The sequence below is a fragment of the Danio rerio genome, chromosome 9 (assembly GCF_049306965.1).
Source record: "Danio rerio strain Tuebingen ecotype United States chromosome 9, GRCz12tu, whole genome shotgun sequence".
NCBI classification, from domain to species: domain Eukaryota; kingdom Metazoa; phylum Chordata; class Actinopteri; order Cypriniformes; family Danionidae; genus Danio; species Danio rerio.
In genome coordinates this window covers 38,327,108-38,352,523 of record NC_133184.1, presented here as the reverse complement: position 1 = coordinate 38,352,523, position 25,416 = coordinate 38,327,108, and the positions used below count along the sequence as shown (strand labels likewise).

At 34.5% G+C, this 25,416-nt stretch overlaps 1 protein-coding gene across 5 annotated transcripts in view; it reads right to left on the bottom strand.

The window, feature by feature from the left end:
- Window positions 1-25,416, bottom strand: part of lrp1bb (low density lipoprotein receptor-related protein 1Bb) — a 667,407-nt gene that overhangs the window by 51,955 nt on the left and 590,036 nt on the right. For all 5 annotated transcript variants that reach the window (XM_073912904.1, XM_073912906.1, XM_073912905.1 and 2 more), the window contains 9 exons: window positions 24,036-24,155; window positions 14,019-14,135; window positions 10,451-10,557; window positions 9,695-9,827; window positions 6,829-6,935; window positions 2,711-2,843; window positions 2,419-2,541; window positions 1,398-1,520; window positions 992-1,132 (listed from right to left, as the gene is read on the bottom strand). In XM_073912904.1, the coding sequence (XP_073769005.1) occupies window positions 992-1,132; window positions 1,398-1,520; window positions 2,419-2,541; window positions 2,711-2,843; window positions 6,829-6,935; window positions 9,695-9,827; window positions 10,451-10,557; window positions 14,019-14,135; window positions 24,036-24,155 (1,104 nt within the window). The remainder of the gene's footprint in view (window positions 1-991; window positions 1,133-1,397; window positions 1,521-2,418; window positions 2,542-2,710; window positions 2,844-6,828; window positions 6,936-9,694; window positions 9,828-10,450; window positions 10,558-14,018; window positions 14,136-24,035; window positions 24,156-25,416) is intronic.

Genomic DNA, 25,416 nt, shown 5'->3' with positions numbered 1-25,416 from the left:
GCTATGCATTTTAGAATTCTAAACATAGATTTCTAGTAGTGTATACATACCAGTGCCACAAGTCATTGCTGCAGCTACGACTCAGGATACTGTTCATATTTCTGCCCTGCTACAAAGCGGAATTAAAATAGTTTCACTTTAAATAACATGCAAATGTGTGATACTTCCAACTGTCATGTGCGCGCCGTGTTGCATTATCATGCAGCGCATCTAGTGTGCGACCCCCTTGAGACTGAAATTAGAACACAGAGCCTTGAGAATAACTTGTTTAAGACTGAATATACTATGTATTTTATGCTGATGTATTTCTAAATGGTATATATGTAAACCTTTATTAAATGCCACCTGAAATTTCCCTATTTTCTCAACCTCCTTTGTTTATGTTGAGATATTTCACTTTACAGTCCAGGAAAAAGACTTATTATTTGCCCTAAAAGTGATATTACTGAACATACACACAGGCGCCTGATAAAAATGCTCATTTTAGAGGAAAATTTCAGATGGCATTTACAGGTTTTTGAATCTAAACATGAAAAACTTCATGTGTTATAATAGGGGATTTGTATTTTTTTTTACAATTTAAACCACATCCAACCAAAAAGAGACAATTGTAAGTGTTATGAATCAACCAGGAAAAGTAGTATGTCTATCTAATAGGATGGTTTGAGCGCCCAAAAAATCTCCAAGAATGGTGAATTACAGACATTAGTGTTATAATGTTACCAGAATCAACACATATAATTAAAAACCCTCCATTCTCCTTCAAAAACAAACCCAAGTATCTTTATGTTTTGATTAATGGGATAATATTTCTTTAAAAATTAGCTAACATGTTTAGTTTTGAGAACAATATTACAGTTATAAAGAAAAAATTAAATGATTAAACAATAAGGAGTCACAGCCTTCTTTGCTCATATTCACCAAAGGTGCCAACATTTCTGCAGGGGACAGTAAACAATTTCGTAAAACATGTCATTTGGTAAACACATACAAGCCTTGCAGTCTTGTTCATCTGATCCTCCATCTCCACAGTCATCAAACAGGTCACATTGCAGTTGTGCAGGTATACATTTTCGATTACTACAGGTAAACTCTGCCTTCCCGCAGGGTTTTGGCCTAGTTGACACTGCCTCTGGATTTGGCCCCATAAGAAAGAGTGAAAAAGACAACAGCAACAATATACATTTTAATCAATACTTCAGCCAAAGAGTATTCAATCAAACTTACTGGGTGATTAATGATCACTACATATCTGGAAGACCTAGGCATAACAATAAAATCACCAAAGACTGCATTTTTTTATTTGTCAATTAAATAAAAAGTATGCCACAAAAGATGGATTTCCCATAGTGCCGGTGAGGATAACAGGATCATCAGGGACTTGTGAATGAGCCTACCGCATTCATCTTCATCTGAGTTGTCCCCACAGTTATCCACATTGTTACAGATTTGATCAAGCCGGAGACACACTCTGTCATTTCTGCAGCGGTATGGCCTTGCTGGAGGACAAGGCAGTTTAGCTTAAAAAAAAAGTCAAAGAGAGAAAGAGAACAAAATATTACAGCACATGCCTTTTTCTGCATTGTAATGCATGTGACTCTTTTTTATTCTAATAAAATTATAATATTTGCATCATTATTAATATTATTTTTGTCAAAACTTTGATACAGTATCATTCAAGAGTTAGTTTTTTTGACTGAGGATGCATTCAATTGATCATAAATGACAATAAAGAAAATTATATTTAAAATAAACGCAGTCCACTGAACATTCAAAATATCTATTCAAAAATAATTATGGTTTTTACTTTTCACATAAAAATTATGCAGCAAAAACTTCAACACAGTTAACAATAAGAGCCATTAATAATAAATGAGGACTTCTGACAATTGATAATAACTGAGAACTGAATCAGAACATTAGAGTGATTTTTAAAGGAATATGCGACTCTGAAAAATTCAGCTTTGAATCACAATACATGACATATTAGTTATTTTAAATTTAAATTTTGCATAATATTACAGTTTTTACTGTAATTTTGATTACGTAAATACAGTCTTGGTGAGAATAAGAGATTCCTCCTATGATAATATAATATAATATAATATAATATAATATAATATAATATAATATAATATAATATAATATAATATAATATAATATAATATAATATACAACTTTCCCGCTTGAAACAACTAATTTCAGAGATATATTTCTGGTCATGTATTGCTTTTAATTTGCAATGCAGTCAGTGACCCCTACAAACAGACTGAGTTTAGGATCAGAAAACTCTAAAGAAACTTTCTTTTTCTTTTCTTTTTTTGCCAAGCAACAAAAGTCTTTCAGTTCTGAATCAGAGTCCAGTAGGCGAGAAACACCGCGGGTCATGCAGTTCCTCTGAGAGAGATGAATATGTACCACACATGTCGGGGTCTTCATCAGAGTTGTCTCCGCAGTCGTCTTCACCATCGCACACCCACACGTGCAGCTTACACAGCGTGTTATTGCAAATGAACTCATCAGGGCGACAGAAAAAGGCATCTGCATAAACAAAATTAAACTTTTTTTGAAACTTTAACACGTGGCTATTTTGCAAGGTTATGAAAATCTGATCTGACCACCGTGTTCCAAACTATCAAGTTACAGAAAGTCTCAGAAAAGTCATCGTTTCGCATCAAGTGTGTAAATGTATTATGAATCATCTTCATACCATGACTGCAATTTTCCTCGTCGCTGTGGTCCACACAGTCAAAGATGTCATCGCAGCGCCATCGTTTGGGAACGCAGTGAGCGTGGTTTTTGCACAGAAACTCATCCTCTCTGCACTCCTTGACACAGTCCATCTGGTGTGAGCACAATAACCAAAGCCTAAAATACTCAATTTCAAAAGAGAAACAGTTTGCTGCACTGATGAAAGTGCAGAGCATCTCTGTTTCCATGGAGCTGAACATGAATCTACCATACAAGATGCTCAAGAAAGAATGTGTCTCCAATATGGTGCACATGTTTATCCCACAGTAAATTGCAAACAATATGGCATCAAGTTTTAATTGCCTGTGCGATGCAAATATCATTAAATATAATCTTCTGGATTCAGATATGATGTCTAGCACTACTTACACCTCATCATAGATATTTACATTAGATGTCGCCTACGCTGTTGTTGTCTGTTGAAAGGAACGCGTCAATAGAGCCGCTATTTTAGTACAGGGTAGCGCTCCTTTGAAAAAAATGTGGGACCAAGGTGCAGTGGAGGACTGGCCATCCAGAGCCAGAGAAATATACACATATATACATAGATCTATGATGTCCTGAAACACACTCATACTAACAGAGGGAGCGATTCATTTGTGAATGAATCCCTGTTATAAACGACTTGTTCAATTACCTGACAATATTACAAGTTTCTAGCATTGCAGCATCTTGTTGTCATACTTCACAACATTGTTTGCGTATTTTATTCAACAAAACTATCATAAGCCTAGTATTTAGCGTGTGTTGGTGCTACTTTGCTCTATGGCCAGTGCAATAAGTGACTGTATTATCATTAATACTTGTTAAACACAAAATCATTAAAAAAAAAAAAAAAAAAAAGACCTATAAAATGATCTGCCTTTATGCTTTGTTTTTTTTGTTTGCTCGTTACTACAACCAGACGCAGCACTAAAGTCCAGCAACTTCACATTCCCTACTGAAAAAAACTGCTTAAACAAGCCTAAGCTGGTTGGCTGGTTTTAGCTGGTTGACCAGCCTGGTTTTAGAGGGGTTTTGACCACTTCTAGGCTGGTTTTCAGCCATTTTAGCCTGGTCTTAGCTGGTCAGGCTGGAAAATGACCAGCTAAAACCAGCTTGACCTGGCTGAAGCTGGACATAGCTGGTTTTGGCTGGGCTTCCAGCCTGGCTAGGCTGGTCAAGCTATTTTTAGCTGGTCATCTCCCAGCCTGACCAGCTAAGACAAGGCTGGAAATGACTGAAAACTAGCCTGAAAGTGGCCAAAACCCCTTTAAAGCTGGTTTAAGCTGTTTGTTTGTTTTTTTCAGTAGGGTTGTCTTTAGTCTTGACTAATTGCGGTTAAATGACATTTGTCCTGGCAGCATTGTACAAATGTAATGGCGTTATTGACGCATACTCCTGGCCCGTATGTGATATCTAGAGTATAAATCAATGACATCTCACTAGTTCCAGTTTGGAGTTATTTTCAGTTTGCTATTATCCCCCTTTATCTTTAAAAATCTGGTACACTGAACAAAAATAATGAGTTTCACACAGCTGATTTGTGTTGGGACAAAATGAAGGAAATTATCGTAAATTAAACAATTAAGTAGCCCCCCGAAACAGTCAAGAATTGTGTTGTTTCAGCACAATTTAAATAAGTAGTTTGAGCAAACAACAAATGCCATTTTTTGAGTTTATAGATTCAACAAGTAGCTGGAAACTATTGAGGTCATACTGACATGAAGGCATCACCTAGTTTATTAGATTTGTCAGTAGTACATCTTTGATGTGAAACTCCTGTTCACGATCCCAATAGTGCTCTATCCGATTGAGATCTGATGAATATGAGTTCCCAGAACTCACTGTAATCTTCAAGAAACTAGCTTCAGATCATTTGGATTTTTTTATGAGTGTTTTCCTACTGAAAATAGACCTTGCAAGATGGGTACACTGAGGTCATAAAGGAATAGATATGATCTGCAACAGGTGCTATTTCAATGATTCTCAATTGGTACTAAAGGGGCCCGAGGTTTTCCAAGACAAAATTACCCTCCACCATTAACACTGGAGCTCCCAGAATTCTATAACTCAGGTCAATTCTATAATATCAGGTCATCAATATTGTGTTCCCGGATGTGTAAGAAATAGGACAGAATTATCATTTATGCCTCAAGCACTTAAGTTTTTAAATTCCTCCTCTCTCAGCAGATGATGACCAGTAGACTTGATATTTATTAAGAGAAGGGGTATCATGTTTTTATATAATTTATTTATATAAATGCCACATGTGAAATGCCAGTTGTCTCTGTGAGTGTAAGATGCAAATGAAATTTCCCTATGGGGACAAATGAAGTTAACTAACTAACTAACTAACTAACTAACTAACTAACTAACTAACTAACTAACTAACTAACTAACTAACTAACTAACTAACCAACCAACCAAATAACTAACTAACTAACTAACTAACTAACTAACTAACTAACTAACTAACTAACTAACTAACTAACTAACTAACTAACTAACTAACTAACTAACTAGCCAACCAACTAACTAACTAACTAACTAACTAACTAACTAACTAACTAACTAACTAACTAGCCAACCAACTAACTAACCAGCCAACCAACTAACTAACCAACCAACCAACCAACTAACTAACTAACTAACTAACTAACTAACTAACTAACTAACTAACTAACTAACTAACTAACTAACTAACTAACTAACTAACTAACTAACCAACTAACTAACTAACTAACTAGCCAACCAACTAACTAACCAGCCAACCAACTAACTAACCAACCAACTAACTAACTAACTAACTAACTAACTAACTAACTAACTAACTAACTAACTAACTAACTAACTAACTAACTAACTAACTAGCCAACCAACTAACTAACCAACCAACTAACTAACTAACTAACTAACTAACTAACTAACTAACTAACTAACTAACTAACTAACTAACTAACTAACTAACTAACTAGCCAACCAACCAACCAACCAACCAACCAACTAACTAACTAACTAACTAACTAACCAACCAACTAACTAACTAACTAACTAACTAACTAACTAACTAACTAACTAACTAACTAACTAACTAACTAACTAACTAACTAACTAACTAACTAACTAGCCAACCAACTAACTAACTAACTAACTAACTAACTAACTAGCCAACCAACTAACTAACTAACTAACTAACTAACTAACTAACAGAATGATCATTCACAAAAAAACAAACCCAAAAAAAACTCTACCAAATTACAACTAACTAACTAACCAACTAACTAACTAACTAACTAACTAACTAACTAACTAACTAGCCAACCAACTAACTAACCAACCAACTAACTAACTAACTAACTAACTAACTAACTAACTAACTAACTAGCCAACCAACCAACCAACCAACCAACCAACCAACTAACTAACTAACTAACTAACCAACTAACTAACTAACTAACTAACTAACTAACTAACTAACTAACTAACTAACTAACTAACTAACTAACAGAATGATCATTCACAAAAAAACAAACCCAAAAAAAACTCTACCAAATTACATTTTTATCACACCATATTTACATTTAAAGCTTTTAGAGCTTTAAGCTTTAAAGATTTTTGAATTTAGCTTTGAATGTGTGTAATCATATTTTATAAAAACATTAACTAAAAATACAATATTTTGTTCAAAAATATATAGTATAATTATAATAATAATTATATAATAATTCAGGGCGGCTAATAATTCTGACTTCAACTGTAGGTTTTACTTTAATAAAGCTACTAAATTACAACATTTAAATAGGTCAAAAAGTCTCCCTCACTAGTTCTAGTGTTAAAGCACCAGCAGCAGCCTGGACTGTGTACATACCAGGACTGATCCTCACTTTCATGTTGTTTAATTAAATTATGCTGATTGACCCGCTTAAACTTGCTTTGATATTACTTTCCCCTAATGAAGGCTTCATAGGAGCATATAGCATCATCCTCAAATATGTATCTAAAATATATCTATGTACATCTCTTTGTTTTTGCTCCACTACTGCACTTGTTTGTGAGAGTGGAGCGCTTGATGTAAGGTCTTGCTAGAGAACTGACCTCATCAGAGCTGTCCAGACAGTTGTCATGTCCGTCACACCTCAGGCTGGCAGATACACAGCCTCCGCTGGCACACACATACTCATTCAGAGAGCAGGAGGGAAGCACTGCAAAACAGACGATAGGTAGAAAATAAAATACCCTATTCACAGATATATAGACCATTTCAATCAGGTCATGTCATTGGCCCATTAATATTTCATGCTTCTTATCAAGCTATTTAGCTATTTAGCTTCAAGCTATATAGCTGTAATGAGGCAATTCAAATATAACTTTACTTTAAAACAGCTATAATAACACTAATTATCAACATGTGGCTCTTTTTGGATTCTCAGAAGCTATAGAAATTAAAAATGTGAAACAGGAAATATGTTGGGATCATTGTTTTGGTTTACATCCCTCAAACTGGTCTATATGCACATATGATGTGTACAGGAAGTTTAACCAATTGCTTATACTGTATTATATTTTTGTAGTTTAAAGGTGCTTTTTTTAGGTAAAATCATGCAAAACATTATTGTAAAATGTTTTTTAAACATTTTGTGTTTATGTTATATACATACCTAATGCATATGTATTATGTATTAGGTATCATACTGTGAAGAATAATGAACAATGTCTGAGTAATAAATACATATTTTTGTTATAGTTTAGTCATACATTATTAAATTTATCTTAAAATTGAATAATGCGTTAAAATGTTTTACTGAATTAAGATATTCTGATTAACTTGCAGAAAAAAAAGGATTTTGAAATTAACATGGAACACATATTAAATATAACGGCAAAATGGAGATGATAAAATATCGAGGCTTCTAAATAAGTTCTTAGATCAAATAAAAAATTAACCAAGTAGCACACACTAGAGAGTTCACAGTTGTATTTGATGTAAAACATTTTGGAAAATAAAAAGTAAGCAAAAGAACTTATCAAACTATGTTATTGTAAAGCATTTAAATGTGAACTGTTTAGATATCGTCTCTCCATTCAGGTTAATGTGCAGTAATAACTATAAGTAAGCTATTTGTGGAAAAAAGTGTAAATAAATAAGGCTCAGCTGACAATATTGCTTTGTTCGATTGAGCATCTCAAGCGCTGGTGGAATCTTAATAGGGGTTTGGAAATAATTAGCAAATTTATGAATTTTTAACAAGCTTAGGATTTGAATCAGTCATTACAAGATTAGTTCACCCAAAATTGGAAACTCTGTTATTAATTACTCACACTCATGTCATTTCAATCCACTGAGATCTTCATCTTTAGAACATAAAATGTGATATTTTAGATGAAATCTGAGCACTCTGTGACCCTCCATAGAGGGCAATGATAGCAAGGCATTCAAAGTCCAGAAAAGGAATAAAAAAACACTGTTAAAACATCCCATGTGACTGTAGTGGTTTAACTGCAATATAAACCTCCAAGAACACTCCAAAAACACCAAAAAAGTTAATAATGACAACAGGCAGCTACATTTTTTTTTTGCCATTTGAGAGAGCAGCTCAATACACAACACTGGCGCAAAAGACATTGTTGAACAATTTTTTTTACACAAGGTGTTCTTGGAGATTCGTATGATTAAACTTCAACCATTGAAGTCACATGGAATTTTCTGACAATGTTTTTGGTTTCTTTTCTGGGGTTTAAACCTCTGGGTTGTTGTGATCTATGGAGTAAGACTTCTGCGCGGGACTCCGCCCCCGACCGCTCCCGCTGTATATTCAGCCGTTGCTCATGCGCTGCCTGTTTGGAATAATTATTTTGCCGACCCGACCATTCCCGCTACATTTAGATCTGGTTTTCAAAATCTCACATTTAAATTGAGTACTACCAAAAGAGAGACATTATAGATGAAACTGTAGGTTGTGCAAGGACAGTAAGCTAAAAGTCAGTTTTGTTTGCGCTTTTGTGATGAGACATGAATGCCGCCTTAAAACTGAGGTTCCAGTCTTGTGACCGCTAAAACGGGAAAACTTTGACGTACTATCAAACCAAGCAAAGGGAAAAAAATCCAGTTGCATCTATGAAGCATGAAAAAACTCCTATACATCAGACTTGCCTGATGTGGGTTTCCTAACAGTAAACTGGCCATTTACTAATGCTAGCTGAAGGACACCATATCTTAACTTTGCTCTCCCATGTTGGGAGAGCAAACATGGAGTTGCCCGCTCTGAGGAACATGCCCGCTCTGAGGATCATTATGTAGATGATGTACGCACAGATGGAAAAAAAAAAATGTGCAGAAAGCACTGGTCATTCGTTCAGCATGTGTAACAGTCGTGAGCACTGGCTGTACCGGTGCTCAATAAGAATGAGGAAATCACAGATATACTGTTCAGAAATAACGTCGGGACTCTGGAATGCTATATTTTTTGTCTGCCCACTCGCCATCAAATTACACCAGAGTTACCGACCATTACTGTGTTTTATTCAGAAATTTATTCCCGTGCTGCAAGAAATCTGGTTTGGGCCCACGGCTCCCCCACAGCTGCATGAATGAAGACCACCTCTATTATGGAGGGGCAGAAAGCTCTCAGATTTCATCTAAAATGTATTCATTTGTATTCCAAAGATGAATGAAGGTCTCATGGGATTGGAACATGAGGGTGAACTATTTATTTTTGGGTGAACTAACCCTTTAAGAAAAGCACTTGTCGTCACCTACTGGTCGTTTTAGTGTTTTATTTATTTATGCACTTGTCAGGTAATTTATTTAAACTAGCCAAGGCAACAAAAAGCAAACGAAAAATTGTATTTAGCATGATTTTTATATACTGTAAACATTGCACCAAATTAAACTTACATTTTTAAAATATATATTCAAAAACTCTTGAGATAAAGTGTTGCACCAAAAAAGTAATAAAGCTACCTGTTCCGAGGCAGTTTCTCTCATCTTCTCCTGTCTTACAGTCTTCCTGACCATCACACAACCATTTACGTGAGATGCAGAGATTGTTGTGGCACTGAAACTGATCCTCCGCACAGTGAGTCTCACAGTCCTTCTGAGGAAAAAAAAACAAAAAAAAAAAACAATGCAAGCGGGAATTCACTTCAGTGTCAACCAAAACTTCAGTGCATATCATTTATATTATTTTTGGGCTTGTCACATTTCATCGACAGAAAATCAGGAAAGCCATGACAGAATTTCAAGTTTTGTGAATCAAATGAACAAATAAATAAATAAAAAAAGTCTTCTTGACTTGCTAAAAAATATTAAGGGCTGTTTGCGCCAAGGATGAGAACTATAAATATAACAAAGATATTGCTAAAATATATATTCCTGGAAAAAAAAAAAAAATGCACTACGCCTACAGTATAATGATAACAATGTAGAGAAAATATATTTATATAAAAAACCTGATATTTAAATTATTATAAACAATTCCAAAACCTTCCAACTCCTCTTGTGTTTAAGGGTTTCTTCTACCCAACAGTGTTCCTTGCTTTCTTTTCAAAAGCATCAGCCATTAACAAACATTTGTCTTATTTTACTTTGAAACTACAACTGTTCACGATGTACTATCTATATGTTTATATATCTTTACTGTTCTTGAGGCTGTTAATATGGAATGTGGAATGTGTTTGGGAATATAAAACATCTGCTATGATTCTAACACTCACTGACCTCATCTGAATTATCAGCACAGTCGTAGTCGCCGTCGCATCGGAAGCGGGCTGAAATACAGTCCCCATTGGCACAAGCAAAATCCTTATGATTACAGGTCACCGGCTCTGCAGAGAGGAAAAGCACACTGAGGCAGCTAAAATGGCACAGCTACCCGAAGCGTGCCCTGTGAGTCTGCCCACACTGAAGGAAAAAGTTAGCAGAGGACAGAGTACAGGCAGCGAGAGCAAATCAAAACCGTTAAAGTGGCCTCGCACTTAGACATGCTTTGGCATTGTACCATCTGTTTTCCAAGGTTCTTGCAAGTTTGCCAAGAACTTAAAGAGAGCTATTTGCAGACTAATCAGCAATTAAACGTATAAAAGGGCCATTCGCAAAAGAGAATTTGCAGGCTGTAATGGCTAGAAAAACACGTTTGGTGGTCAACGAACACCTGTTAGTATAAACTGTCTGAAATTGATGGTTGATTAAGCAACAAAATGTGTAAAAATGAATCATCAAAACAAATTTGTCTTGAACACTATATATATATATATATATATATATATATATATATATATATATATATATATATAATTTATTTATTCAAACATATGTTGTTTTATTCTTTTTTGTACATATGCTTTTGAAGTCAGAATTACTAGCCCTTTTGTATATTTTTCTCCAATTTCTGTTTAAAGGAAAAAAAAAATTTCAACACATTTTTAAACAATAGTTTTAATAACTCATTTCTATTAACTGATTTTTAAAAAATCTTTGCCATGATGACAGTAAATAATATTTTACTTGATATTTTTCAAGATACTAGTATTCAGCTTACAGTGCAACTTGGTTAATAAGGGAAGTCATTGTATAACAGTGATTTGGTCTGTATACAATCTGAAAACAAAAAACTGCTGCTGAAGGAGGATAATAATATTGCCCTAAAAATGTTTTTTTTTATTTTTTTTATTAAAATCTGCTTTTATTCTAGCCAAAATAAAACAAATAAGACTTTCTCCAGAGCAAAAAAATTACTTGCTCTGTTAAACATATTTTGAGGAGGGCTAATAATTTTGACTTCAACTGTGTGTCATCTAGATTTATGATTCATGGTTTTAAATTCTGACTACATTTTTACTGTGACATATTAAGTTTAATAATGCAATTGTGAAATGCAAATGATAGTGATAATAATCATATTAAATACATTTAAAGACTAGTTCATGGAATAGTACACACAAAAAAGAAAATTACCCAAAAATGTACTCTCAAGCCATCTGAATGAATCTGAATAATCTGAAGGCAATCTGAATAAATCTGTGTGATTCATGTGGAATTTATGATATTAATCAGGTTGCCCCCAGTGGAAAATCTGCCAATTTGATCAATGCGTGATCCAGTGATTTGAAACTAAAGATAATACAAGGTAATGGTTTTGAATATTCATGAAACAGTGTTTCTAAAACAGCCATCACTAATGCCATGAACTTGTATGTACCCTTATTCTGTTGTATACTGTATGTCAGCTGTACATAATGTGCATTCAACAACAGCTGGAAAATTGGCAAATTTCTGTTACAAAAACACATTGATCCATATGCATTAAGCATATGAGACATGCATTAACCCCATGGTGGAATATGGGAGTTTTACAATGGATTCATGGCCTTTTTGGAAGCTTTAAAGTAAAATATACTATTCAACACCTCATACAGAATGGAAAGGCCAGAAGCAAAAAAAAAAAAAAAAACATATCATATACACCAACTGATGGCTTGAGGGTGAGTAAATTATGAGGTAATTTTCATTTTTGGCTGAACTATTACTTTAAACACATTTAAACATCGATATTTTTCAAATATTCCCCAAATGATGTTCAACAGAGCAAGGATTTTGTTCACAGTATTTCCTAACAGTTCTTTTCTTCTGGAGAAAGTCTTATTTGTTTTATTTCTGCTAGAATAAAAGAAGTTTTTAATTCTTTTAAAACAATTGAAAGTTCATTATTATAAGCCTTTTTAAGGAAGCGTATCTGTCTGCGAACTGCAAGACGGGGGCGAAAGATGAAGGAGCCTAACTTGTAGTAAGTTAGAGGCGTGACTTGCTGTTATCGAGATCTCATTGAACCAACAAGATGTTGTTGGCAAGATGGTGGAAATATTACCCGAGAACATTTTCACCAAATGACTTTTCTCCAAATTTATCCACAACCAATTCGTTTGATATATTATTATACTTATTCATTTAGCAACTCCATCATACAACTCCACCATGCAACTCCACTCGCTGACTTCTTCATCCATTTTGTCATGACAGTTAATCTCGGCATTGCCCCCTGTGGTTACAAATAACATTACAATGACTTGTCAAGTATGAAAGCGTCCGCACCTCGCAGATGTACATTATAACTTATATGGTTGGGTTTAGGTGTAGGGAAGGTGTAGACGATAATAACTGTGATAATTGGGTTTAGGTTTAGGGAAGTTGTAGATGTTAATAATTGATGGTTGGGTTTAGGTTTAGGGTAGGTGTAGTAATTAATAACTGTGAGGGTTGGGCTAAGGGTTGAGGTAGGTGTAGACATTAATAACTATGATGGTTAGGGTTAGGGAAGGTGTAGCTGTTAATAACTGATGGTTGGTCTTAGGTTTAGAGGAAGGTGTGGACGGTAATAGCTGTGATAATTGGGTTTAGGTTTAGGGAAGGTGTAGTCATTAATAACTGTGATTGTGGGCTAAGGGTTGAGGTAGGTGTAGACATCAATAACTATGATGGTTGGGTTTAGGTTTAGGGAAGGTGTAGATTTTAATAACTGATGTACAGTGCCATCTAGCTGACAACATAGTTTTATGGCTCTATAACTTCAAGTTAAGACTCTAACATATTACAAGTTACGCCTCAAAGGCACCTTCATGTTACACCCCTGTCTTGCAGTCCACAGAAAGACCTTACTCCTTTTAAGCTAAATATTTGTTTGATTGTCTACAAAAAAAAAACACTGTTACACAATGATTACCCTAACTTACCTAATTAACCCAGTTAAGCCTTCAAATGTCACTCAAAACTGAATACTAGTATCTTGAAAAAAAAATCAGTTATTAGAAATGAGATATTCAACTATTATGTTTAGAAATGTGTTGAAAAAAATCTTCTTTCTGTTAAACAGAACTTGGGGAAAAGATAAACAGGGGTTAATAATTCAGGAGGGCTAATAATTCTGACTTTAGCTGTACAACTGTACAACTGTTTCAAGTTAAAATGGGTTGTCAATGCACATCCACTGCTTTTATGGTGATTTGTTTTTTATCCCCTTTAAAAAGTTTGACAGCTTATGATAGCTATAAACTGTTGCTTGAAACACACACACACACACGAAATGACATGACATAAACACTTAAACAGTTGATCTCTCTGTATGGCAGAGTGGATAAAATCTGAACTAAACAGACACACGGTAAACAAACAGACAAAAAAAGCAACTGATCTTCAAACAGCCTACAACTGGCCTCTGAAGATCCCACATGACACATCTTGACAGTTAAAACAATTTAGTACAAAAAGGGAATGTGGATAAAGCTTTACTCACTGCAGTGCTCCTCATCTGAGTTGTCTCCGCAGTCATTCTGGCTGTCACATCTCCAGTGGTCTGGGATGCAGTTGTTATTCTCACAACGGAATTCATGAGGTCCGCAGGTCTTTTCATCTTTTTCATCAGACACAAACAAACACACAGATGAAAATGGCTTCAAAAGTGCATGAATATTAATGCGGTGCTAGAGCATTCCGACACGTAATCATCATTTCCTCTGGGTCTGCGGGCCCGGATCTGACACTAAGTTCAAAACATGGCCACACTCGAGAGGCTAACACACCATAAGATGAGATACCTGACTGTGCTGCTGATAGCTTTTATCCTCAATATGCCTAACATGTAACATCAAACATTTCATCACCTGGACACAATCCGCTGCTATCAATGTTTCTGAAAATGGTTTTCCACGTGCAGTGTAGCGGTGCACCGTGAAAATCGTATAATTTCAGATTACGCAAAACTTCTTTGGAAATTTACCGCCATAGAACATTTGAGCCAATCAATTACTCTGCAGGCACAGTGTGTCAAAATGTTGTCAGATTGATGTTGTACCCTATGTCGTGGGACGTTGCATTTTGTTTGGAAACAAAAATCAGGTTGACGTCAGAACCCAATGTCAAGGCCGACGTCAATGTCCAAAGTCGGTCAGATGTTGCATTTTGGTTACTTTCCAAGGCAACCTAAAATCAACGAAATATCAGCATCTAATGATGTTACAGCTTGACATTGTGTGGACAGTATTACTATGATGCTTACCAGATGTTGAATGTAGGTTGTCATACCTGACAAATGAATGTCAGTATTTGACTTCAATATGACTTTGGTTTAGGATGTTAGCTCAATGTTAAATTTTGGTTACTTTCCAGCACAACCCAAAATCAACAAAATATCAACGTCATTACACGTCGTAATTGGAGATCAAAATAGCATTGTCCTTAGATGCTAGCAAACTAAATCTAACCTAATATTAACATCTTATGACAATGTGTGTCTGCTGGGTAGTGTTTTAAGTTAGATTAAACTTCATTTTTTGTACAACAACAACATGTTTGAGACAAATGGGACAGCACACAGGTGTCTCTCTACTTGAAATATTAAGTTAAAATACTTTTTTCCCGTTCTTACCATAACCAGATCAATATCACAAGGAAATGCAATCAGTTACAAATGTCAAATTCCCTGACTAAAATCTGAATTTCAATAACCTAAAATGAATAGAGGGCAATCTCTCTAGAATGCTAATTTAACACAAAATTTGAAGCAAAATGCAGAGGAGCTTGCAATTTTTCAAGTGCAGATTTTCCACAGATATTGGCCACACTAAAAAACAATCCTTTAACTGACTTTTTTTGTTTTTTTTGTGATACATTTGTTTTATGCATTTGATTTGGATTATAGGGGCAGCACGGTGGCACAGTGTATAGCACAATCGCCTTACAGCAAGAAGGTCGCTGGTTCGAGCCCCGGCTGGGTCAGTTGGCATTTCTGTGTGGAGTTTGCATGTTCTCCCCGTGTTGACATGGGCTTTCCTCCGGGTGCTTCAGTTTCCCCCACAAGTCCAAAAACATGTGATATTGGTTAATTTTGTAAGCTAAATTGTCCGTAGTGTATGAGTGTGTATGAATGTTTCCTAGTGTTGGGTTGCAGCTGGAAGGGCATCCGCTGCGTAAAACATATGCTGCAAAACTTGGCGGTTCATTCCTCTGTGGCGACCCCAGATTAATAAAAGGGACTAAGCTGAAAAGAAAAAGAATGAATGAATGAATGAAAGAACTTGGATTATAGGATTTTGATCTTCCCAGATCTCTTCCAGGGCATTCCATGACTGTGGGAACAATGAACTATTTAACTTATTGTCAGAAAAGTGGGTAATTTATACAAATTCAAATGATCTACTCATTTTAAAGAGAGGTATGCCTCAAACCCAACCCATTAACCTACCCCTCATTATGGCAAGAGCAAATCGTACTTAAATATAAGAATGAGATCATATAAATTAATACTAATTAGACACTTAATCAAAAAGTTCTGAATTGCTATAAGAATGCATAGCCATAACTTTACACATTAAATTGTAACCATATACTGTAACCTGTAGGCTGAAGCCTTGCTTATTATTAATTAACTGATGATCAGGGCTTGACATTACCACCCGCCAACCAGCTAAATGAGAGTAGATTTTAGCTGTGGTGGGTTAGACAACCCCTCTCACTAGCCACTTTGGCTGGTTGAAGATTATTTTTAAATAATATTTATCTTAAAAGCAGGGTTCGACAATACAGATGGCCGAATTTGCTTTCAAATGTCATCTTAGAATCGAGAAGCAGCAAAACTGACAAAAATAGCATTCACGCGAATGAAAGCAGGTGAATCTTGAATGAGATGATAATCACTCACGCGTAAAGGTGATGCGATGCGTGCCTGGTAACGCAACTGCTGCAATCGGTTCTTTTTGAAATAGACTTAACAAAAAGTGATGCTCGTGCACCCACAATCCTGCTGCTTCCAAAAGCTCTGGATGTTTTAAAATATGTCTTTTTTTTTAGGCAGTAGCGGTTGCCGGTTTTGTTTTAACTATTTTTTGAACAGAACAGATTATGGGCCTCACATTACCTGACACAATTCTAAACATAGATTACAGAAATACACAATGCAACAAATACTTCTATTCATTCAGTTATTTAAATACTGAGATGTATTTCATGTTGGAATTGAAGTCTTACAAGCCCTGATATCAGTGAGGGAAAGTGACATTATTTCTTGTATCTTATTGTACGTTACAATGGCATGGTGAATATGGCATATATATATATATATATATATATATATATATATATATATATATATATATATATATATATATATATATATATATAATATATATATATATATATATATATATATATATATATATATATATATATATATATATATATATATATATATATATATATATATATATATATATATATATATATATAATTAATATATAAATATAAAATGACAATTTTTTAGAATAAGAAAAATATAACCATTTAAAAAAAAAAATAGCAAATGAATACAGGCTAAGAGAAGCAAGCTGAAATGTGCCAGTTTTCATTAGTGTTAAATAAGAGAACATCCTAGAAAGTCTCCCATGACATTGTCTTCTGATTAAATATTCACTAATGGGTCGCAGGAACATTGCTTTTTAATATAATGATAAAAAGCTTCTGGAACATCTAGAGATACAGAGGAAAGAATTACTGGTTATTCTTTCACAATATGGGAGGTATTCTTATGTCACAGAAGCCACTGCATCAGATACATGGATGCATTATCATGTGCACGCAGAATTTATCCATTTATTTCAAGCATTTCTTCTTTTTTGGGTCACAGATGATGTTATAAACCATCAGTAAAACTGTGATGCAGCTTTGATTTGTTTCATATACTTTTCGGCTTTAATGTTGTTTATTAGTGTAAATAATAACAATCTTGCATTTATCAATTAACTTCAGGCCTCAACATGTTTAATTGTCATTTTTATTTCTTTATACTTTGCAAATATCCTTCAAACCACACATTTGTTAGAAAAGAATGATTTGGAATAGTATGATCACTTATTTGCTTTTTTATGCACAGGTAAAAACATATATGCTGTTTAATGTTTACATCCACATTGAATGATGATTTTTGTTTTTATCTATACCTTTACATATTTTTTCCTCAAAAGTTCTTAAAACAACAAAAAAGTAAAAGCATTTTATGTTTCACATTAGCTTTTGTAAACTCTCTAGCCACTTTGCTTTTACTATTCCTACAGTGTTGGGAAATTGCTTTTTATATGATTATAGTCTAGCAGCAAAATATAGAGATAGCTTATTGACATTAAAGAAGTTCATAAGAAGTGAATGACTGTGTCTTTTTCTCTTGTTGTCAATGCAGATGCAATAGATGCAGTCATTTTAAAAAGAAATGCACAGACCCGATATGATGATGCACATGTATACTCCTTCTCACCTTTTTACCTTCATTTAAACAGACCTCGCCATCCATTTACTCCCATAATATTTATTTTTCTTATTATGAGAGTAAATGGGTGGCAAGATCTGTTTAATTTACAGAGCAAACTTACAGGATTTATTTACAAAATATTTACACTTGATTAAAACAACTTCAGGTTGATTTAATTTTTCTTTTTAGGTGAACTGTCCCTTTATGTAACCGCCAAGTTATTTTGACATTTTTTCTTGAATTTTTCAATTAGATTGTTGTTCATCACTCACCACCTTAGTGAAAATGTGAATGATGATACAACTAATCACGGAGTTCACTATTGATCTATTGTGTGATATAATAACATAAGCTCCAATACTGTATAAACAGTATACACTCACCGGCAACTTTATTAGGTACACCTTACTAGTACAGAGTTGGACCCCCTTTTGCCTTCAGAACTGCCTTAATCCTTCGTGGCATAGATTCAACAAGTTACTGGAAATAATCCTCAGAGATTTTGGTCCATATTGATATGACAGCATCACTCAGTTGCTGCAGATTTGCAGGCTGCACATCCATGATGTGAATCTCCCGTCCCACCACATCCCAAAGGTGCTCTATTGGATCAAGATCTGGTGACTGTGGAGGCCAATAGAGTACAGTGAACTCATTATCCTGTTCAAGAAACTAGTCTGAGATGATTCACACTTGACATGCATGAGACAGCATGACATGGTGTGTTATCCTGCAGGAATTAGCCATCAAAAAATGGGTAAACTGGTCATAAAGGGATGGACATGGTCAGCAACAATACTCAGGTATGCTGTGGCGTTGACACGATGCTCAATTGATACTAATGGGCCCAAAGTGCGCCAAGAAAACATCACCCACTCAATTACACCACCATCACCAACAGTTGATATTAAACAGACAGGATGGATCCATGCTTTCATGCTGCTGACGCCAAATTCTGACCCTACCATGAATGTCGCAGCAGAAATCGAGACTCATCAGACCAGGCAACATTTTTCCAATGTTCTATTTTCCCATTTTGGTAAGCCTGTGTGAACTGTAGCCTCTGTTTCCTGTTGTTTTCCTGTACTTCAGTTTCCTAGACAGGAGTGGCACCTGGTATGGTCTTCTGCTGCTGTTGTAACGGTTGTAACGAGTAGTTATTTGAGTTACTGTTGCCTTACTATCAGCTGGAACCAGTTTGGGCCTTCTCCTCTGACCTCTGGCATCAACAAGGCATTTGCACCCACAGAACTGCCACTTACTGGATATTTTCTTTTTTCAGACCTTTCTCTGTAAACCCTGGAGATGGTTGTACGTGAAAATCTCAGTAGATCAGGAGTTTCTGAAATATTCAGACCAGCCTGTTTGAAACCAACAACCATGCCATGTTCAAAGTCACTTAAATCAACTTTATTCCCCAATATTACACTCTGATACACAGCAGATTGTCTTGAACATGTCTACGTGCCTAAATGCAGTGAGTTGCTATTTAAAAATGTGCGTTAACAAGCAGTTAGACCTAGTAAAAGTGGCCAGCGAGTGTATATACAGTATATGAAAATCATCCCACAGAAGTGGCTAATTTGCATGGCTGTGCTAAACATCAAGGCTAATATGTAAATGTTAAGCCATGTTTCAGCGTATATATTGTCACTTTTGTAAATTTAATTTAGTGCAGACTACAAACATCAGATGTCTCATCTTCAGCCCATATTTGGAACTTTCTCTATTATCAAAAGTGGACTGGTAAAGATCAATGAAGCTAGCCTGTTATGCTAATAGCACTATTTGACATCAATTACCAAGATAAAGATCTATAATTACTTGCAGGCTGATGTAGATAAAGTTTGTCAGATCTGTTAAATCAATGGTGACACAGAGGAGCCTGTCACACCTCAATTACACAAAGTGACTGTTTGGCTGATCTGTCACTCATTTGAGGAGTTTTCCCTCAGAGTTATTGATAATCCATACAAACATCAGCTATGTTCAGCCATTGCAATCAGACCAATTTTCTCAATCACATTCCGACAATGTCATATTTTCCCTCAGCAATTGTTGAGACATTGATTTAATTTCTTTTGTTAACCTATCCTGTCTATCGTCTCTGCTGTGATGGGTTATTTTGTTATATTTACACTATATATTGAGGACGATTACCTTTAAAGCATTCACTTAAGCTGTTCACTTCGCAAATAAATAATGATTTTCTATAATGATGTGAGGCTAAAAACAGAACAATGAACAATGCCAGTAGGTTCATGTCTTAAATAAGTCTAATGTTTGAGAGTTAGGTCTTTTTAAAGGGAATAAAGTTTTAAAGGCTCTGATCCAAAAGCATGTGATACCGACAAACAGTAGACAACAATAAAAATACTTATTTTTAAGTATATTTTATTTACTTTTTAACCTTTTCTTTTTCCTTTCCTTCCATTTCATTAAACTTTATAAAATTTCTAATCTACATAACAATCACATGCTGTAATGTGTTTATTGTAAACAAATTTTATTTATTTGATTTAAATAAAGGGGGCAAATATCCGGGGCCCTGCGATTTACTTCTAGAAGAAAGTTGAAATTGGGGTGCACATAATTAGAGCTGTAATTATTCTAGGTGAAAAATCGAATCCGTTGATTTTCTTGGAGACGTTGCATTGCCTAAATTTAAAATGATAATTGCCTTTTGCATTCTAAAGATTGCTTACAAATTATTGATCTCAAATATTAAATATCAATTATTTTACAAATTATTTTATTTGTTTTATAAACAATAAACAATGTATTTAAAAAAAACGATTTGAGGATGAAATACTTTAAATACGACTTCACCAAAACAATTCAATCCGCTTGTTAAGTGTGAAGTCACATGAAGCTGTATCCAGGTCCAAGCGCTCTATAAAACTGTATGGGAAGACACAACAAATGCTAATAATAAACATTTACAAAGTAATACTTTCGAAAATCTCGATCACAATATATACAGTTGAAGTCTGAGTTATTAGCCTCCCTTTGCATTTTTCTTTCTTATTTAAATATTTCCCAAATTATGTTTGACAAAGCAAGGAATTTTTCACAGTATGTCTGATCACATTTTTTTTCTTCTAGAGAAAGACTTATTTGTTTTATTTCGCCTAGAATAAAAGCAGTTAAAAAAAACAAAAAACATTTTAAGGTCAAAATTATTAGCCCCTTAAAGTTATATTTTATATAACTTATAAAGTTATATTTTTAAATAAATTAAGAAATGAGTTATTAAAACTATTTTTTTCAGAAATGTGCTGGAAAAATCTTCTCTCCGTTAAACAGAAAATGGGGAAAAAATAAACAGGGGGCTAAAAATTCATGGGCAAACAATTCTGACTTAAACTGTATATTCATTCCTAATATCAGATGGCTTGAAAGTAATTCATTTTTTATACATTGTTCAAATTCTGGTGTCAATGATGCAGTCCAGAGACTGTTGTGTACACCCTGATATTATATAAAATTTATATTAATGAATGATATGACTAAAAAGTGGTCATAAACAAATATTTTCTCAAATAAAATGAGTAGCGGTTTGGACCTGGAAACAGTGCTCCATACGTCACGACATGGATGTGAACAAGTAAATAGTCTACATTGACACTTTTGATTAAATGTGTCTTTGCTAAAAGGTATTAATTACTCTAAAACCAATCATACTGACTTAACTCACAGTAAAACATTAACTGCAATTATTTATACTGAAGTAAAATCTATAGAAAAATGTAGATATTTTTTATAAATAAGTTCTGAAAAAGTATATGACAGCTTTACAAAGCAGGATTAAATGACATTTTAAAGTATATTACATATTTAGTACTTTTAAATATATATTTTAAAACAAGTTTAAATTGGAGCGACAACGTGAAGTTTGCATGTTCTCCTCGTGTTGGCATGGACATTCCCTATAGGTGAATTGAATAAACTAAATTGGCTGTAGTGTATGTGTGTGAATGAGGGTTCATGGATGTTTCCCAGTAATGGGTTGCAGCTGGAAGGGCATCCGCTGTGTAAGACATATGCTGGATAAGCTGGTGGTTCATTCCGCCAAATGAATAAATTATATTCAATTGTAATAAAAAGTAAATCCTTGGCAACCTCCAAACTTTGAACTGCCATAATTCATGTTTTCTTTAAGTGAAAAAAAATCCAGTTACAGTTTTGATACAAAATTATAAGCACTCTAATAACAATTATTAATATATTTTTTATTGTTTTAAAAATATTATTGTTATGTATTTGTGTTTTTTGTGCTCTGTTTCTCTGTGTTGGTTTTTTCCCTCTCTCTCTCTTGCTCTGTTCTCTCGTATCTGCTCTCATGCATTCTCAGGTTCCGTTCATTGGTCCATTCAGCTGTCAGTCATTCCTCCCCGGTTACGTCACTCTTACGTCACATCCAATAAGAAAAGACCACCCGTGTTAAAAGCGCGCGCCAGACCACTCGCCTTCCCTTGCTTGCATTTTTCTCTTTCTCTGCTTTGTCGTTTGTTTGTATCTATCGCGTGCGTTTAGAAATAACCCGTCTAACAGTGTTTTGTTGTTGCTTGTTTCTGTGTGCACGTTATCCGTCCGTTATTCGTACATTGTTCTTATTTTATCGTTGTTTACGAGGCTTGGACGAAGCGGACAGGTAAGAAGGTCACGTGACATACATTTCGCAACACATAGGACTACTCTGCCGTCTAGTACACTAGGTTAGGGGCGAGCGCCACTCCTTGTACTTTTTGGATAGATAGATAGATAGAGTAGATAGTTAGGACTCGGAAGATCTTCATGTTAATTATATTGTTTTTCACATAGTTAGTTAGCTAGATGCTTCTGGGAAGTTAGATTTAGTTTGGGTTTTGTTCTTTTTATTTCTTTAGCGCCGCCCGCGTCCCTTCTGCCAGCTCTCTTGTTTTTCCCGTCTTTATTTGTCTCAGTGTTGTACATATTGTAAATAGTATATTTTTGCCTAACTTACTTTTTCTTTATTTTTGATTAATTCGTTGTTGTTGTTCACTTTGGGATTGTAAATAAAAGCACACATTTTTTGGCATTACTTTGGTTGTCTTTTCACTCATTCACTGTTTATATAAATATATTTTAATAAAAAAAATGTCAAACCCCACAACCCTAGACTAACATCAGGGGTTTGTAACAATTATTTTGATAATATAACTTATTTTCTATTACATTTTTCACCTAGAGAAATTCTCCTTTTAGTTTGATGAACAATCAATATATATTATATATTTATATTTATTATTTATATATTTAACAAATAATTAAATTAAATGTCACAGGAAAGCTAATAATTTTGTCTTCAACTGTAGTTCTGCCTTTTAGATTATGATCTATTTAACCAAGCCACAGGCTAATGAAAAAATCTTGACATTAAAATCAGCTCTAAGTGAACTCTTCTGCTTGCCTTGTGTGATAAACATTAATTACATGCCTTCTTCACCCACTGTCAAGTGCTCCAAATCTCTCATCTACAAGTTTACAATTCAATCAGCATTCGGTCACGGAAGCTGGATGTCTATAGAAACATCTAGATAAATGTCTGCTCTATATACCAATATTTTCAGCACACATCAATTGAGCGGTATGCTAATAAAATGAAGTAAACACCTCTCGCGTTCAATACAGAGCATAGAAAATGACTCGAAGCAAAACCCCCTTTAGAAATTGTTTTGCTGGTGCATCGGCACTTTAAACGTCTGGAATGGTGAACCGAGGAAGAATGCAATATGTGAGGCCACCGCTGATGTGCCACTGTCAAACTAAATCAGGCATTCAGGCAACAAAACAGGCCCTGGGGAATTGTTACAAGCCACAGCTAATAAAAGCCGAGTGCTTCATGATTAAAGCTGGCCTCACTCCATCAGAGAGATAGAAGACTGCGCGAGCATACAGAATTGACATTAGCCCCAATCAGACTTTCAGACGGCTCGGCGCGTGTGGCCGACCGCGGCTGTGATTTGTGAATAATAACTGCGGTTCACTCACCACAATTGGCCTCGTCCGAGCCGTCGGCACAGTCTGGATCTTCGTCGCACACCCAGAGCTTGGAAATGCAATGCATGCTAGCCTTGCACTGGAACTGGTCTGGAGAACATGTGCTTTCAGCTGGAACATTAGAAAGGGAGGAAAGGACAGTGTATAGTGAAGAGCTGTTGTTAAGATTGAGAGTAAAAAGTACACATATAGAACTGGGTTGTACTTGTAAAGGTCATTTGTGCATGTGACAGTGATTCAATACAGATAGAATGTATGTCCAATCTTCGGTTTCTGTATGTAAAGACAAGGTCTTCTGCAATTACTTGCCAGAAAATGACAGGCTAGAAATGTTAGTCAAGGCTGGGAGTGAGAAGGTCAAGTGGAGGGGTGACATATGGCTTTTCTATAAGTATTTATTTTTTCATTACGTTTTTTGCTTTTTTTTTTTTGTTGTGCAAAGGTCATATTAACCATAACATCATTTATTTTTTACTTTTACATATAGACTGTTGTTTTGTGCCCCTGAGATGCTATTACGAATATTATGAATAAACTTAACTAGCCTTTTAATAGTTAGGAATTTATATATATCCTTTTTAAAGAAAATTATTCTGTTCAAAGCTGCATTTATTAAATGTAAAAAAAAAAAAAGTTAATATTTATTACAATTTTTAATTGTAATTCAAAATGAAATTATTACTCTAGTCATTATTGCTTTTATTACTCTCACCTTCATAATAATAATAATAATAATAATAATAATAATAATAATAATAATAATAATAATAATAATAATAATAATAATAATAATAATAATAATAATAAATATTAGATTATTAGAGATATATCCAAATGATTTCTGAAGGATCATGTTACTGAATACTGCAGTAATGAAGCTGAAAATTCCTCATTAAAATCACTGGAATAAAGTATTAAATTAAATTATGAACTACTTTTGAACAGTTATTTCATAGTGCAATAACATTTCACAGTTTTACAATTTGTATTGTGTTTTTGATAATATAATGCAGCCTTGGTCAGCAGGATATGCTTATTTTAAAACATTTAAAAGTCATACTGACCCCAAACTTTTGACCGGTAGTGTACATAGAGTGGGAGAAAAAAGTATGCAAAATGTCTTGTTATATTTGAAAGGAGCAGTTGGAGGAGCAGACATGGTATTGAATGTGTAATAACAATGGAATGACACAAGGGAAATGTACTGAACTACTGAAATTTAATTTAATAGCTTACATAAAAGGTTATTTTTTGTTGTTGTTGGCAATTTAAAGATGTCTCTCATATGGAGAATGAAGTCACATGAGCGTGAATTTTTTCACAGACTTCAACAGAGTCTTGTCCATCAAATTTGATCTTTACTTTGTATTTT